The 15,658-nt window shown below is 45.3% G+C and overlaps 1 protein-coding gene across 1 annotated transcript; it reads left to right on the top strand.

Annotated features, from left to right (window-relative positions):
- Positions 1-4,208: 4,208 nt before the first annotated feature.
- tmie (transmembrane inner ear) lies at positions 4,209-13,903 on the top strand. The gene is made up of 4 exons (XM_086129345.1): positions 4,209-4,334; positions 7,788-7,905; positions 10,190-10,339; positions 13,442-13,903. The coding sequence occupies exons 1-4, from the start codon at positions 4,251-4,253 to the stop codon at positions 13,696-13,698; spliced, it is 609 nt and encodes a 202-aa protein (XP_085985471.1). The 5' UTR covers positions 4,209-4,250; the 3' UTR covers positions 13,699-13,903.
- The last annotated feature ends 1,755 nt before the right edge of the window (positions 13,904-15,658 follow it).

The raw sequence follows: 15,658 nt of genomic DNA, 5'->3' as shown, positions 1-15,658 counted from the left end.
ACCTATTTGTCGTTCCAGCTTTGAATGACTCCTTTCTGCGGCCGTCTCCTCTCTGAGGTATTCCCTCGTTCTGCACCCACGCTTCCTGCTGACCATTGACTGACTGACTGCGTCCAGAAAGCTAAAGCAAACAGCGCGGCCATGCGAGGTTTAAAGTTAGCCGTGGATGTATAAAGGCGTCTGTGAACTTTACTCGCCATTCATCTATCATTTACATTGAATGCAAAGTCAATACATGGTTCCTTCTAATGAGAATCCTCCAGTAATTGGACTGAAAGTGCCACGAGAGGCACGAGAGTGCAGCGGTCCACAACCTTTTTTTTTTTTGTGCCAAGAACTGGTTTTATGTAAGGGCAAGTTTTGACACACCAGCATAGAAAGAAATAAAAAGAAATGATTTGGTGACAGAGTGCTAATCACATCTGCCTCACGGTTCTGAGTCCTTTAGATCTACCTGGTTGGAAGTCATCAGCTGTGATGTGAAAATCATCTAGGGTGTGTCGGTTGAAAGAGCGCTTCGGCTGCTCCTTTTAGCAGTTAGGGTGTAACCTGCAATCAGCAGAATTGATGTAAAAGGCCAGCAAAGGTAGAAAGGTTGGCACTTAACGATAACCTCCACTTGCGGAGGACACTGTTTGTACACAACTGCTGCACTCCAGCAGCAGTCATCACTGAAGCAAACGTACACTCCCTTCGCCATGAGTTGAGACGCCATCTGTCTGATCGTGTGATTGCCCTGCTAGCTGGATTGCAGATTCCCGGATTTTCTGAGGTAACCTTGATTCTGTTAAGCTGCACGGAAGTTGTCAACTGCCTTTTTTCTCCTCCAGTGAGCAAACATTGGATGAGCAAACAAAGGTTGATACTACGGGTCTGTGTGGGTTAGCGGATAGCTTAGCCTGGATGCTTCTGTGCTTGCCCTGTTTTCATGTACTCACCCTCACTTCCGACACCTCCTCTCCCGTTGTAAAGTAATTGGCAAATCCGGCGATGTGATGGGCTGGTGGAGAAGTCCCCGATCCAATAGTTTCTTTGTAACGTCCTGCTCAAGTTTGTTGTGTTCAAACCATAAATCCAAAAGACGAGGGAACATATGTAATACGTTCAAAAACATAGAAGTATGGACATTTTCCCCACTGTTTGCTTAAAGGAGCTGCGGAAGCTCCCAAGTTCAACGGGTGACATTGTGCTAAGTCACGTGCTTTCAATCAATCACTTGTCTTCCACTCATTGAGTTTGAACTGAAACACTGTGTGCGATTTGAAACGATTGCTTGGTTGCCTCGCATGGTGTGCATTGATGTGAATGGGCATGCCATGCGTGGAAGTTTGACTCATTGGCTGTGATAGCAGCAGTGCAGAAATCCGTGCTGTATTTTGTGTGTGTCTGACTCAGTGATGATGATGATGACGAAGATGATGTCACGACAGCAGCTGCACATCACATGTTGCTCCTTGTGCGTGCGTGCGTGCGTGAGTGAGGCGGAGTTCTCACACACACATAGACAACAATAATTGGCTGAGGTCTTATGCCAGCTGAGCCGCCGACACCTCAGGTGCTTTGTGTCTCTGGACGTCTTCCAAGCTGCAGGACGTATGCTGCATGAATGCTAATATTTGGATACGACCGCCACATGACGACTGCTTCATGAATTCACATCACCTGCACATGCTCAATCTTTGGCTCAATCCACCTTTGGCAGGACTGAGAAGAAAGCTGTTTTACCATCGGTCAAGGGTCAGCAATTTTGTTGGAAGTGAGAGCTACTCCGTGCGGACGAATTAATACAAAGTGTTGCCAGTCTGATCCACGCTTCGAATAGAACCAAGTTTGATGTTTTATTATATGTTGATGGAACCTGAATAAAATGTCCCCGTTTAAGAATTACTGGTTCTTTAACGCTTTTTTTTAATGCAAGGAGGACTTAATCAACGACAAAGTAACTTCACCAATTTTTTTCCCCTTGTCAGAGGATTCTAATGCCTCCAGCAGAGCTCTGGGTCATCGTCGATGTCAATATTAGCCTTGAATGACTACTAGACGAGCTCAAGCCGGTCCTACGGTCGCTGATTCACTTCATTCACAGCAACTTCTCAACAGGCATTACCTGCCTTTCACACTCCCCCCCCCCCCCCTCCACCCCTGACACGTACATTCACACTTGCTCAGAATTTACACACAAAACTTGACACTCTTCATCTTTCTTGTATAAGCATAAACCAAACTATGAATGAAATGACATGATTTTAATTATCTGCGCTTAAGCAGTCTATCCATAACCCATTAATCCTCTTTTGATCTCTGCTAATCAGAGATCAACATCTTCGAAATATGCATTCAAGGTCGTTTCTAACATTGAATATAGTCATAATTAGAGTGTAGCAAATATCAGGAAAAAAATGAAGGGGAGGATAGAGGGGTGGTATCCACCTGCAACGTGTCATCCACTCCTGACATTGCAAACCAAGGTGGCCCGTTGGTTAGCACGTCGACCTCACAGTGCAGAGGTACCAGGTTCAATTCCAGCTTCCAGCTTTATTTATAACCCACTGAAGAAACTTGTTAGACATAAATATGTACTTATATGAGAATTGGGATTTCATTAGTGAGGTGGCCCGGTGATTCAGTGGTTAGCGTGTCAACCTCACAGTACAGAGGTCGTGGGTTCGATTCCGGCTTCAGCCTCCCTGTGTGGGGTTTGCATGTTCACCCCAGGCCTGCGTGGGTTTTCTCCGGGTACTCCGGTTAACCCCCCCCCCCCCCCCCCCCCGCCCCCACATTCCAAAAACATGCATGGCAAGCTGATTGAACACTCAAAATTGTCGCGAGGCGTGAGTGTGAGCGTGGATGGTTGTTCGTCTCTGTGTGCCCTGCGATTGGCTGGCAAACAGTTCAGGGTGTCCCCCGCCTACTGCCCGAAGTCAGCTGGGATGGGCTCCAGCATCCCCCGCGACCCTTGTGAGGATAAAAGCGGATCGGAAAATGGATGAATGGATGGGCTCGCAAACCTTCCATGGCTCTGGTGATCTTTCCATCTGATGATCGTGCAATAGTGGCCTTTGATATGAGAGCAGGCACCACCTTCTTCTGCTAACATACTATCGAGGACGAGCCTATTTTGGAACTCCATAAGAGAAGTAGCTGACAGTTGCTCATGAACACCCACTGCCAAATGGGAGTTGAAATTCACCAGTCTTTGAATTTGGTCATGACGGTATTTGATGAAATCAACATTGTTATTTGTGGTCACCCATAAGAAAAGACTCTGCGGTAATTTGACGACGGGCTTTATAATCATCTGGGACGCCTCTAGGGACCCCAATATCATCAAAATAGGTGGGGGGTGGGGTCTTCCCCTGCTTCCCAGGCACCGCCACCAACGTTGAAGCCACTGCAGGGCAGGCACAGGTCAAAAGCCACCCCACCAGTCACCGTCTCAGGTGAAGTCTGCCATGCGGTTGATTTCCTGCTCAGAAAGAGGTCTGGTCTGATCACTGTAGGTGTGATCATCGAGACCACAGGTGCCCGTCCACCCACTGTGTGATCAGCAAATGTTGACTACATTTTTAAATCGGAGTTGCAAGTAAACCATTCTGAATAGATTTTTTGCACTGATTCATATTCTGCCCTTGTTTTTTTTCCTGAGAACATCAAGTTTTCATAATAATATTAACGAACAGAATCATATTACTCTTTATTAAACATGAGTAACGCCAGATTTTTGTTGAAAATATATATTTTTCCAAACACGATGCATTAACTGCGATGAGAAAGGCCGTGTTTAGCTTATTCCTCTGCAGACCTGCGAGGTCATAAATACCAGGATGCTTGCTGCCATTGGCTTTCCATCTCATTGTGGCTGTATTGCCCATCCCCCAACACATACACACACGTGTGTGTGTTTGTGTGTGTGTGTGTGTGTGTGTGCAGTGTCCCTTGCAGGACGAGCTGGCTGTAAAGCACACCAGCTCTCTTAATTAATTAATGTGCCTCAACAGCGGCTGCCTTGGCTTCCTCATGTGGACCACTGCGGCAGAGCAGACAAAAAGGCAGTAGACTCCTGTTCCAGGGTGGGAGACCATTAATCACCTGGGTGGGTGTGTGGGTGTTGGCTGTGGCGGGGTGAAGAGGGGATGTGGGGTGCCGGTGTGGTCGGTTCTGGTGTATTCTGACTCCAGAGCAGTCATCCGGAGGGGATGGGGGGGAGAGGGAGACAAGGGGAGTAGGAGGGCAGTGGACGCAGGAAGGGGATGAGGATGGTCGGGGATGTGCTGGTCCTCCTGCTGCTGTCCTACTGCGTGTCCTGCGTGCTGTCACAGATCCCGGACCCTGAGGTAAGATGACCATTATCATCTTCATCATCACCCTCCTCCTCCAAAACAACATGTTGTTGCGGTAGTCTTGTGATTATTGCTGTCAATGTGTTTACTCAGATTGCTTGCCAGATCCATTGTTGACTGAGGGCTCGTCCTTGGATCGGTATTGATGTGTAATAAAATGTGAGAGAAAGTCATGAGTTTTACATTCACATGCTTCCTTCTACATTCTTGCAGCGATGCCATCTGGGAAGGTGATAGAATTTGTTTTGACCACAGGAGTTAATTTGAAGAGTTCATTTCGAGGTCAAACTCTGCCCACCGTGAAACCTGACAGGCACTTTTAAGCAGTGGTGGCTGGTTATCAGCTGCATTTAATCAACTGAAGTAAATTTTGGGATAAACTGTGCAGGTCAAAGTAGTTTTGATGGAACATATTTGCTTCTTTTACTGGACTTATTTACTTAAATTATTATTAAGAACATTACGTAGGTACTATCTGCTCACTAGTTTTTATTGACTGTTGCTTGCACAATTTGTTTATTAGAGAGATGTTTCACTTCATTTTACCAATTAAATGGAAATCTAAATCATGAAACAGTAACAGCATTATAAACAATACCACCAAGCAAGACACTGAAATAAAGGCTCAAGTTTTGTGATGTGTTGACCATCAAGGAATAAAAAAGTTTTTAACTGGACAAAAACTGGACAATGAAGAAGTCTAATGTGGACCATGCAGTTCATTCCATAGTTTGGGACAAATGACCCAAAAAAGCTCCATTCCCTCTCAGTTTACACTTGGATTTTGGTACCTGCAAGAGCTGTTCCTGTCCTGAGGCATCAGGCAGGAATGTGTGTCGGCATGGAGCCGCTCGGAGAGGGAAGGCGGCCCGACACCTTTTCAAATTCACAACAAATACAGGGTGACCCAAAAAAAACGGGCCCAACTCTAATTAGGCCCAGTTTCTTAGTGTTTTGTCCGAATGAAATGAAACTTTGGCCATAACTAGTTTATGGAACCACAAATCGCGACCAGAGGCATCATTGGACCAATCTTCATCGAAGAATATGGCGCAGCAGTGACAGTCACCAAGGAGCGGAATGTGGAGGTCCTCAAAACCTTCAAGAATGAGCTCCAGACCATCTACCCGTCGCTCATGAGCAAGTTCTGGTTCCAGCAAGTTCTCACACCTCAAACCTGTCCCGGGATTGGCTGAAAGAGAACTTCGGAGGCCGAGTGATCAGTCTCAAGACTGATTTTGAGTGGGCACCCCATAGCCCGGACCTGAGCCCCCCAGATTTTTTGATTTGGGGCTATCTTAAGGACAGGGTCTACGCAGGGAAACCCAGAACCATCACGGAACTCAAGAAAGCCATCAGGGAGGAGATGAGAGCCATTACCAATTCAGTCTGTAAGAACGTCATGGACAACTTCGTGCTGCGCCTCAAGAAATGCACGGAGCTAAATGGAGGCCATCTAGAACATATGCTGTAGAACGGAGAAAAAAAGGCCAAAGACCCGAGTGTTTTGATGTGATGTTTTGAACATAATAAACTAGTTATGGCCAAAGTTTCATTTCATTCGGACAAAACACTAAGAAACGGGGCCTAATTAGAGTTGGGGCCCGTTTTTTTTTTTTGGGTCACCCTGTAGCAGAATCTTAAAATCCATCCACCCATCCATTTTCTAATTCGCGTATCCTCACGAGGGTCACGGGTGTGCTGGAGCCTAACACAGCTGTCTTCGGGCAGTAGGCGGAGAACATCCTGAACTGGGTGCCAGCCACTCACAGGGCACACATAGACGAAGAACCATTCGTACCCACAATTACACCTAGGGACCATTTAGAATGTTCCATTAACCTGCCATGCATATTTTTGGAATGTGGGAGGAAACCGGAGTACCCGGAGAAAACCCACGCAGGCACGGGGAGAACATGCAAACTCCGCACAGGGAGGCCGTAGCCTCTGCTGTGAACCACCGGGCCACCCATATATATATATATATATATATTTTTTTTTTTCTTTGTTACTTTCCAGACTATGGGTGGATAGTAATTATTATTATATATATACACAATTAGGGTAGACATATAATGAAACTAAATATGTAAAAAAATGAATGACACAATACAAAAATATATTTATATACAAATAATATAACTTTATTTATTGCAATATTTTGGTGGATTTTGTGTTGAAAAAACAAGTGGTTTTATGCTATGTGATTGTTCGTGAGTGTAAGAAATGGTTGGAGACAGAAAATCCTATAGTCAGATGTCATAATCTTAATCTATATTTTAACATGTAGGTCCGTGTACTGTAATTTGGATTATGTCTGAGTCACATAACCTAAATATAGGTGAGTCTGTTTTGTAATGGCAGTTCCAACATCTGATGGTCTCATAATGTAATAATTGTTGCTACCTGTAATATTTGTTGTTTACTGTTTTCTAGCACACCACCTAAGAGCAGAAATGTATCATTGACAGCAGCAAATGCAATAAGTGAGCCTTTTCTGATCTATTGGCAACTTAAAGTATAGAGTTTCCACAGCAGCCTCCTGACATCTAATTGGGCAATCGATGCTATGCTGCGCTATCCATCAATTTGTACCTAAACTTCATCGACTGATTAAAAAACATCAAATAATGCTTTTTATATTCACCACTGTTACATATGATAAGTCTGGAAAGTAAAAAAAAGGACATCTGAAGATAATTAGCGTGCTACGGTTGCCAGTGGCCTTGGATCTCACTCACTGTGCCACCGCTGAGCATCAGTAAGATGAATCATCATTTGTGTCAGTCCGGGAATCATCTTTCTCCACAATCTTTCTGCACTGTGTTGAATAAAAATTCTATTTATCAAAAGTACGGACGGTATCGTTACTGGATATACAGTACATACGACCCTTGTGAGGATAAAGCGGTTCAGAAATTGGATGGATGGATGGATGGAGTTCCAAAGGTAGAAAAGGGTGACACAAATGAAATCCATTTTCCCACTCCGCTTTATCCTCACAAGGGTCGCGGGGGGTGCTGGAGCCTGTCCCAGCCATCTTCGTGCAGTAGGCAGGGGACAACCTGAATCGGTTGCCATCATTTGCAGGGCACACACAGACGAACAACCATCCACGCTCACACGCATACTGATAGGGACAATTTAGAGTGTTCCATGAACCTGCCATGCATGTTTTTGGAATGTGGGGGGAAACCGGAGACACCCGGAGAAAACCCACATAGGCACAGAGAGAACATGCAAACTCCACACAGGGAGGCCGAAGTCGGAATCGAAACCCACGACTTCTGCACTGTGAGGTTGACGCGCTTACCACTGGATCGCACCGCACCACCTCACAAATGAAATCCCAATTCTCATATAAGTACATATTTGTGTCGAAAAAGTTTCTTTAATGGGTTATTAATAATGTTTGGATTTTGTTTTTTCTTTTCCCCACCGCCTCAGCTTTTACCCACAGAGCCCCCCAAAAAGCCAGACCCCGTCACATCAGAGACTGTCGTGTTTTGGGGGCTGCGCTTATGGCAAGTCATCGGCATCTTTGCTGTGTTTGTTTTAGCTATCGGTAAGTAGCACGTCCCCTGCCCCTCATACGCTGATAATCTGCAAGCAGTGATGAATGAGCCCTTGCACCACTATGGCATACTTGCTTCTGGTTGGGGCTCAATTTGTCAAAGAAGGACTCCTGCAATTTGCCCAAAACTTCAGCTTCAGACCAAAATGGCCGACCTCTTGTGCAATTTTTCTTCCTTCACCAGACACTTGCTCGCAATCTTCTCCAGCTTTCCACTCACTCACCTCTGGACTCACTTGTCCAATTGGAAATCACAGACACCTTCAGAGTTTGGATCTTTTAATACCTTGCAACAATCCATGTAACACAGCTGCAGATTTTACTGCAGTTGAAAAGAATCATCTCTCGTAATTTTACATGCATCCATTTTCTGATCCACTAATCCTCACGAGGCTTGCGAGGTATTTTTATATATTTTATCCAATTCTGTATTCTATTATTGTATTGTAACGAGTGGCGAGCCTGCAGTTGAGTTTTATGAATTTGTGATAGTTTTCCAAATTCCAAAGATTTGTCTGTGAGGCCGCGAATGTGTCTGAATGTGAATACAGCAACAAATGGTAAAATAACTAAATGACAGGCATCTATTCTTTATCTTCTGCAAAGAACATTGCAGCTACTGCTGGCTTACTGAGGAGCTGAGATGTCTCCGTGTAACGACATGACTAATATGCTGGCCCCAGGTGGCCAAGGCGGGCGCACCGGAAGGAGCAGCACAATGTCTCTGGAACTAAAGCAGAAAAATGCGGCAAAACCATTTCATTGCTTAACCTGCAATTTCATGATGTCTTTAGTGTAAGTTTCAGAAAGTTGTTTTTCACACATTCTTATGCAGTTCGTTGGCATCATGAGGTTCTTTTACACCATGTGCCAGCCAGGTGGTGATGCTCCAAGGCCGCTCCTGGATCCAACACAAGCTCAAACACTGCCGACTATTTATTAAAACAAGGCATACGTAGGTGTTAATGATTTTGCCACTCTCCTGCTGCACAAAATGTTCTAATTGGACCCAAAACGACACATTTGCACCACTCGAATTCTAAGAATAGCGTAACCTGTTTTTAGAGGAAAACTTACGATTTAGTTGTTGCGTAGCTGTGTTTCATATTCTGCTCTTGATTCCCTTTGCAGCCAGAAAGCGACCTCAAGGAAAGATTGTGTCATTGCTGCCATTAGCCTTCTTTCACGAAACAATTACTACCTTGTCATTCCGACCCTAGTGTTGTGTGTGTTGTGAGTATGTGTTGACATCTGCAATCCTCTCAGGTCTGCTTGTAGAGCGACAAAGTTAAGCGGTGCTTTAGCCAAAGCCCTTTTCGAGCAGCTATTTTTTAAAATTTAATGTATAATATGTTGTGATTGTTTGACTGATCTTTTTTTAATGCTCACCATATTAAATAGTGAAACAAAAATCCTTAAACAATAATCCTTGTGGGCGGCCCGGTAGTCCAGTGGTTAGCACGTCGGCTTCACAGTGCAGAGGTACCGGGTTCGATTCCAGCTCCGGCCTCCCTGTGTGGAGTTTGCATGTTCTCCCCGGGCCTGCGTGGGTTTTCTCCGGGTGCTCCGGTTTCCTCCCACATTCCAAAAAAAAAAACATGCATGGCAGGCTGATTGGATGCTCTAAATTGTCCCTAGGTGTGAGTGTGGGCGTGGATGGTTGTTCGTCTCTGTGTGCCCTGCGATTGGCTGGCAACTGATTCAGGGTGTCCCCAGCCTACTGCCCGGAGACGGCTGGGATAGGCTCCAGCACCCCCCGCGACCCTGGTGAGGATCAAGCGGTTCGGAAAATGGATGGATGGATGGATGAATAATCCTTGTAAGATTGCCTCAAATATACTTTAAAGCAATGAGTCCCAAACAGTGCTTCACGCCTCTGGTGAGTGGAAACAAAATACCGAGTCGCCGCGGGGCTTCGACAAGAGACGCTAGCCAGTAGCTAGCTTGCAAGCTAACAGGCTTATGGGGCAAATCTCTGCTGGCAGAGAGGCAGTGGGTTAGTCTGCAGCGTCAAGTCCTGACTTCGGAATTAAAATAAGGACACAAGAGTTCTTATGTAAACTGTGACATCCAGGAGAGTTGTGTTTTCGAGGACGAGGACGAGCTAGTTAGCCTACTGCACGCTGAATGCTATAGCTTCACATTTCAATACTGTCTAGTTTCCAGTCCAGTCACATTTTCAGCAATTGTTTTCAAGGTCATAAAATCGATTAAGAAACAAATCTCAGACAACTGACCCCAAAACTCATCTTTTTTATTCCCCTCCTCTCTCTAGTGATCACGCTGTGTTGTATTTTTAAATGTCGCATCCCAAGGACCAAAAAGGAAATCGAAGCGCGTCATGCCCAGCGACAGGCCGCCAAGAAATATGCCAACACGTTGGAGACGGTGCCACCTCTTAACGAGCTGACAGAGGTGCCAGGATGTAAGTTTCCCCCTTCTCTTACTTCTTTCGCCCTCCCATTCCTTTCCTTTGATCCTTCTACTGGTTCCCCCCCCCCCCCCCCCCCCCATTCTGTTGACTGTTGTTTCCAGCGGTTGCTGAGACATCCACCGTCCAGACACTCTCTGAGCAAGTCCAAAGCGAAAGTCATACTGACAGTCAGCGCTCCCTGGTTGGCCTTTCTGAGGAGCAGCCGGCCTCGCTTTCTTTGCCGGTGACGGCCTGATCATCATCTTCTTCTTCTTAATTCTTTTCCATCTCAATTTGTCCTCCCCTCTGTTGCCGTGTGTGGAAAGCAATTAGCTTTTGTTCTACGTGATTAACCGTGTTAAATTGCAACATTTATACGTACTACTTTTGCCAGTAAGTTAGCCTAATGTATTTGACTCATTCTAGTACGTTACAGTAAGTGTACCTAATGAAGTGTTGATGAATAGGTTATAAAGACCTTAAGGCGGCATATCATGGAAAATTGTAATGGTTTGCGTACAAATAGTTAGACCACCTCCTAAGTCTTTTGTTGGCTGCCTATTTTCATAAATGTATCTGTGAGCGAGGCGCTCAGAATTTTACCTCATCCCGTCCAAAATTGCATCAATTGACAGCAACAATTGGACAACTTAGTGGAGTGCTGGCTCGATGGGAGAAAATAGAATCTAATGCTTGTCATTAAGGGAACTCATTTTTTCTCTTTCTAGGCTGTTTGAAAACCAAGCGCCTTCGGTCCACTCCTGCTCGTCATGGGAACAAAAGCTCAATTATCGATTCCTGAATAAACACATAAATAATATTTTTTTGTGTTTTACATTCATAATACTACTTTAACCATCATAGTAAGTATTTTAAAGAGCGACACATATTTTCAATATTATCCGACTCATGCCTACGGTTACTGACTGGAAGCAATCACGTGGCTCTAACTGCTCTACGGTGGCATTCATTGTAGTTCAAGTTCAAGTGACCAAATCAAGTTGCTTGCCATCAGTAATTCATGAAAGCTTGCCAAATAGTGAGCCCGCCTTTGTGTCAGTCATCATTGTCCAATGTAGACAATGTCAAAGCACTGTCCTTGCCAAATGATGAACATGAGGGCAGCAAGGGTTAGTTTGACGTATTATTTAGTATTCGCATTTGCGGGATGCAATTATTGTAATTATACGTGAGTAGATGCACACGTTTAGCCAGTGTTAGCGTCACGAAGAGAATGTGACAGCAAAGTGAAACATGATAACTTGGCGATGCCTGCTGTCATCGCGTGTTGGTGCACTTAAAAATAAAACCTGTTCTTCACACTCTCCTCTTGTTGGGCTGCTCAATATGATCAATACTGCCCTTTTCCAAATGTTTTTTAGCAACAGGTGTCTCTTGACTCTGTTGAGTGCAAGGTTAAAAGCAGAGCATGACAATATGACAAATCAGGACTGACATGTCTTCTCCACTTGTACTTCACCACTTTCATTTTCTCATTAGATTCTTCCGATGGGGGGTGAGACACAGAATAAAATGAAAATCAGCACCATTCATGACACTCGAATTTGGAACGGCACTAAAGTAACAGTAAAGTAAAACTTATATAGCGCTTTTCTCCCTTGGGTACTCAAAGCACTTTACACTGTTACCTCAGTCAGTGATGATGCAGCATCAGGAGCAACTGAGGGTTCAGTATTTTGCTCAAGGACACTTTGACATGGCCGCAATTGCCGTGGATCAAGCCACCAACCTCGGGGTTGAGAAACAAACCCTCTACCACTGAGCCATGCCGCCCCCGATGTCAGCTTTTTATTCCTTCTGGTAGCCTTTGACATTTGTTTTGTATTTGTCCTTGGGCTTGTCAGCCTTTTGTTTATTTGTGTAGCTGCTCCATCCGTCATGTTTACATTGCGACCACAGAAAAAAAACGATCCACTGGGCCTTCATCGGAGTCTTTGCTTGGGGGAAATGTGTCCAAGAACAGAAATAGTGACTGATGAATTATTCAAAAGAAGATCTTGAAATTTCCTTTCAGATCCCCACTGCCAGTGAGCTCTTATTTAATATTTAAAAAGGTCAATGGGACTTTTTGATACATTTGCAGTAAACTGTTTACTTCCAAAACATTTACAACTTTATCCTGAACAAAACAGACCACGTGGACTCTTTCTCTCTCCCATCTGTCTCACTCTCTCTCTATCTCTCTCTGTGTGTCTTTATATTTTCCCTGCATTGTCACTGAAATCTATTAAATGAAAAATTATTATTACCGGTATTATGTACAAAATGATTCTGTGGACTTTGGAATTTTTTTGTGCTTGAACAGATTTGTCTTCCTCCCCACGGTAGGTATCTGTATGAGTACCACATTGACATAGTCTCAAGTGACCTTGTAAAATAATGACTGTTAGTTTTTATGTTCCACTTCAAAGGATCCAATCACAGGAGTAAAAAGAGTGTGCTCATGAGAACACGCAAGGACAAGATGCACCCTCGTTACTGTCATATAATTGGGAGCTCCACCAGCTCCGCCACTTAAAAACTAGAGCAGTACCACAGTAACAAAAGCTGGATTGCCTTTTTTTTTTTTCAAACATTTAGTTGAATATGCTTGGAAATGTCGATATTTTTGAAGCATTTTGTGACAGATATATAGACAGACAGACAGACAGACAGACAGACAGACAGACAGATAGAAAGTGGGTAACTCACCCATAAAGCTGTCCATTTTAGACTTCACCTGAAAGTTTACAAGAAAAATACACCTCTCATGTCAAACCGTCAAAGTTGTCCATCTCAGATTTCAAATAAAATGACCGGTTCCTTATGTTTATCTCTTTTTTTTTTTGGTACACTTTTACTATTTTATCCGAATTGCAACATCAAAAACGTTAACTCGGCTGATCTTGTCCTAGTTACATAGATATTTGTATCATAATGACATTTTGTTCTCCACTTATAAAGGATCACATTGGGTCGCAAAAAAAAGGGAGCTCATTCAAACACACAGGATACAGATGGGACTTCATCACGTGCTTCCTACTTAAGCAGACTTCATTTCAGCCCACAAAACAAGTATCTGCATCTTTATTGTGTCCCTGTCTCGCCACACAGCTGCCAAAGCAGAGGAAAAGTGGGAGGAAGATGCGGAGGCTGTGGCCACCGTCTCGGGGAAAGTGGACGCCAATCGAGGTGAAAGGAAGAGCAAGGAGGGGAGGAGGGAAGGAGCCAAGGGTGCCAAAGGCGACGAGAAGACGCAGAAGAAGGCGGCGGCGCCCGGCAAAGAAGGAGGCGGCGAAGGAAAAGGGAGGAAAACGACGGAGAAGGGAGACAGAGGAGCTAAAGGAGGCGTCAAGAAAGCTCACAAGTGACTTTATGGGCACAATACGATGGTCAAACTGAACGCGAGTTGAACTTTTCTCACGACGTGATCGTATCACGTCAATGCAGTTCTTAGCGTCATGCTCGGAAACAACGTTTGGCCTCGCGTTTCCCGCGGGATTTTGATCGCAGGATTCTACGAATGTTGAAGCAGCCACTATCCAGCATGTTTTTAGATATTTTCCCCTTCCAACACAGCCGAATTAAGATAAGATAAGAAAATAAAACTTTTATTTGTCTCACAATGGAGAAATTCTCAATTTACAGCGGCAAAATTTGGAGGGAAGAAAGGAGAAAAACATGAAATATTTGCATGGACAAAATAATTGTAAAAAATGAACTGTACACAGTACAGAATATAATAAACAAATATAAGATATAAAAGATATCAGCATAAGGTGGCTGTGATATTTAAAATGGGTGAGTAGGAGTGAGTCCAGGTTTTCAGGTGCGTCTACTCTATTCAATAGCCTGACAGCAGTCAGCAGGAACAAGCGGCGGTACCTCTCCTTCTTGCAGCGTATTAGTCTCTGGCTGAAGGAGCTGCCCAGTGCTGTCAGGGTGGCCTGGAGGGTGGGGGGGGGGGGGGGTCTGTCCATAATAGCTGTGAGCTCAGCTAGCATCCTCCTGATGCCCACCTCCTCCAGAGTGTCCAGGGAGCATCCCAGGACAGAGCTGGCGCTCCTGACCAGTCGGTCCACTCTCTCTCTGTCCCGGGCTGAGATGCTGCCTGACCAGCAGACTATGCCTTACTGAATGGCTGAAGCCACTACAGAGTCATAGATGGTCTTAAGGAGTGACCCATGAACCCCAAAATACCTCACTTTTCTGAGTAGGAAGAGCTCTGTCCCTTCCTGATCAGAGCGTCCGTGTTTGTAGACCAGTCAAGTTTATTGTTGAGAACACCCAGGTACTTGTAGGAGGTCACCCACTCTATGTCCGTACCCTGGATGTTCATCGGTGCAGGTGAGGACTGTTTCCTGCGGAAATCCACAACCAACTCCTTGGTTTTCCCGGGGTTGATCTGGAGGTGATTCTGCTGGCACCAGTCCACAAAGTCCTTCGTCAGTCCCCTGTACTGCTGATCGCCTCCCTCTGTAATGAGGCCGACAATTGCAGAGTCATCGGAGAACTTCTGGTGGAAGGTTGGAGTGATGTGTCTGAAGTCCGAGGTGTAGAGAATGAACAGGAATGGAGGCAGGACAGTCCCCTGCGGCGCCCCGGTGCTGCAGAGAAGCCTGTCCGACTCACAGCTCTGTGCCCTCACGTACTGTGGCCGGTTTGTGAGGTACCGGTAATCTGTGATCCGTGATATGAGGTGGTGATCCACTCCAACGTGCTGCAGTTTGTCCCTCAGTAGGTTGGGCTGGATGGTGTTGAAGGCACCGGAGAAACCAAGGAACATGATCCTCACAGTGCTCCCAGCCTTCTCTAGGTGTAACAGCGCCGAGTGGAGGAGGTCGATGATGGTGTTCTCCATGCCGATTCCGGGCTGGTAGGCAAACTGCAGCGGGTACAGTGATGAGCTCACCAGCGGTCGCAGGTCGGCGAGGACGAGTCTCTCCAGCATCTTCATCAGGTGAGATGTCAGCGCCACCTGTAGCTATTGAGCTTCTTCGGAGGGTCTTGGGCACTGGGACCAGGCACGAAGTTTTCCACAATTGTGGAACTCTGCCCGGCTTCAGGCTCAGGTTGAACATGTGCTGGACAATGTCACACAGCTGGTCGGAGAAGGTCCTGAGGAGGCAGGAACTGATGTTGTCTGGACCTGCTGCCTTCCTCAACTTCATCTTCCTCAGTTGGTGATGATCAGGATTGTTATCAGGCTTCTGCAGTGCTAATTGATGAGCTGATCATTTGAATCAGGCGTGTTCAAGAAGGGAGAGATGAAAAACAGGCCTCATAGGGACTCTCAAGGACCCGCTTTGAAGAGCTCTTATCTGGTGGTTC

This window comes from Hippocampus guttulatus, chromosome 14 (genome assembly GCF_054856545.1).
Source record: "Hippocampus guttulatus isolate MCC_2025c chromosome 14, RoL_Hgut_1.0, whole genome shotgun sequence".
Classification (NCBI taxonomy): Eukaryota; Metazoa; Chordata; class Actinopteri; order Syngnathiformes; family Syngnathidae; genus Hippocampus; species Hippocampus guttulatus.
This window is presented reverse-complemented; position numbering and strand designations above follow the sequence as displayed.

What these genes read in the sequence shown, in the direction of transcription:
- tmie (XM_086129345.1), top strand. Translation starts at nt 4,251, where the DNA reads ATGAGGATGGTCGGGGATGTGCTGGTCCTCCTGCTGCTGTCCTACTGC. An exon ending in TGTGTTTGTTTTAGCTATCG is followed by an intron (nt 7,906 to 10,189) that starts GTAAGTAGCACG and finishes TCCTCTCTCTAG; the next exon opens with TGATCACGCTGTGTTGTATT. An exon ending in GCTGACAGAGGTGCCAGGAT is followed by an intron (nt 10,340 to 13,441) that starts GTAAGTTTCCCC and finishes CTCGCCACACAG; the next exon opens with CTGCCAAAGCAGAGGAAAAG.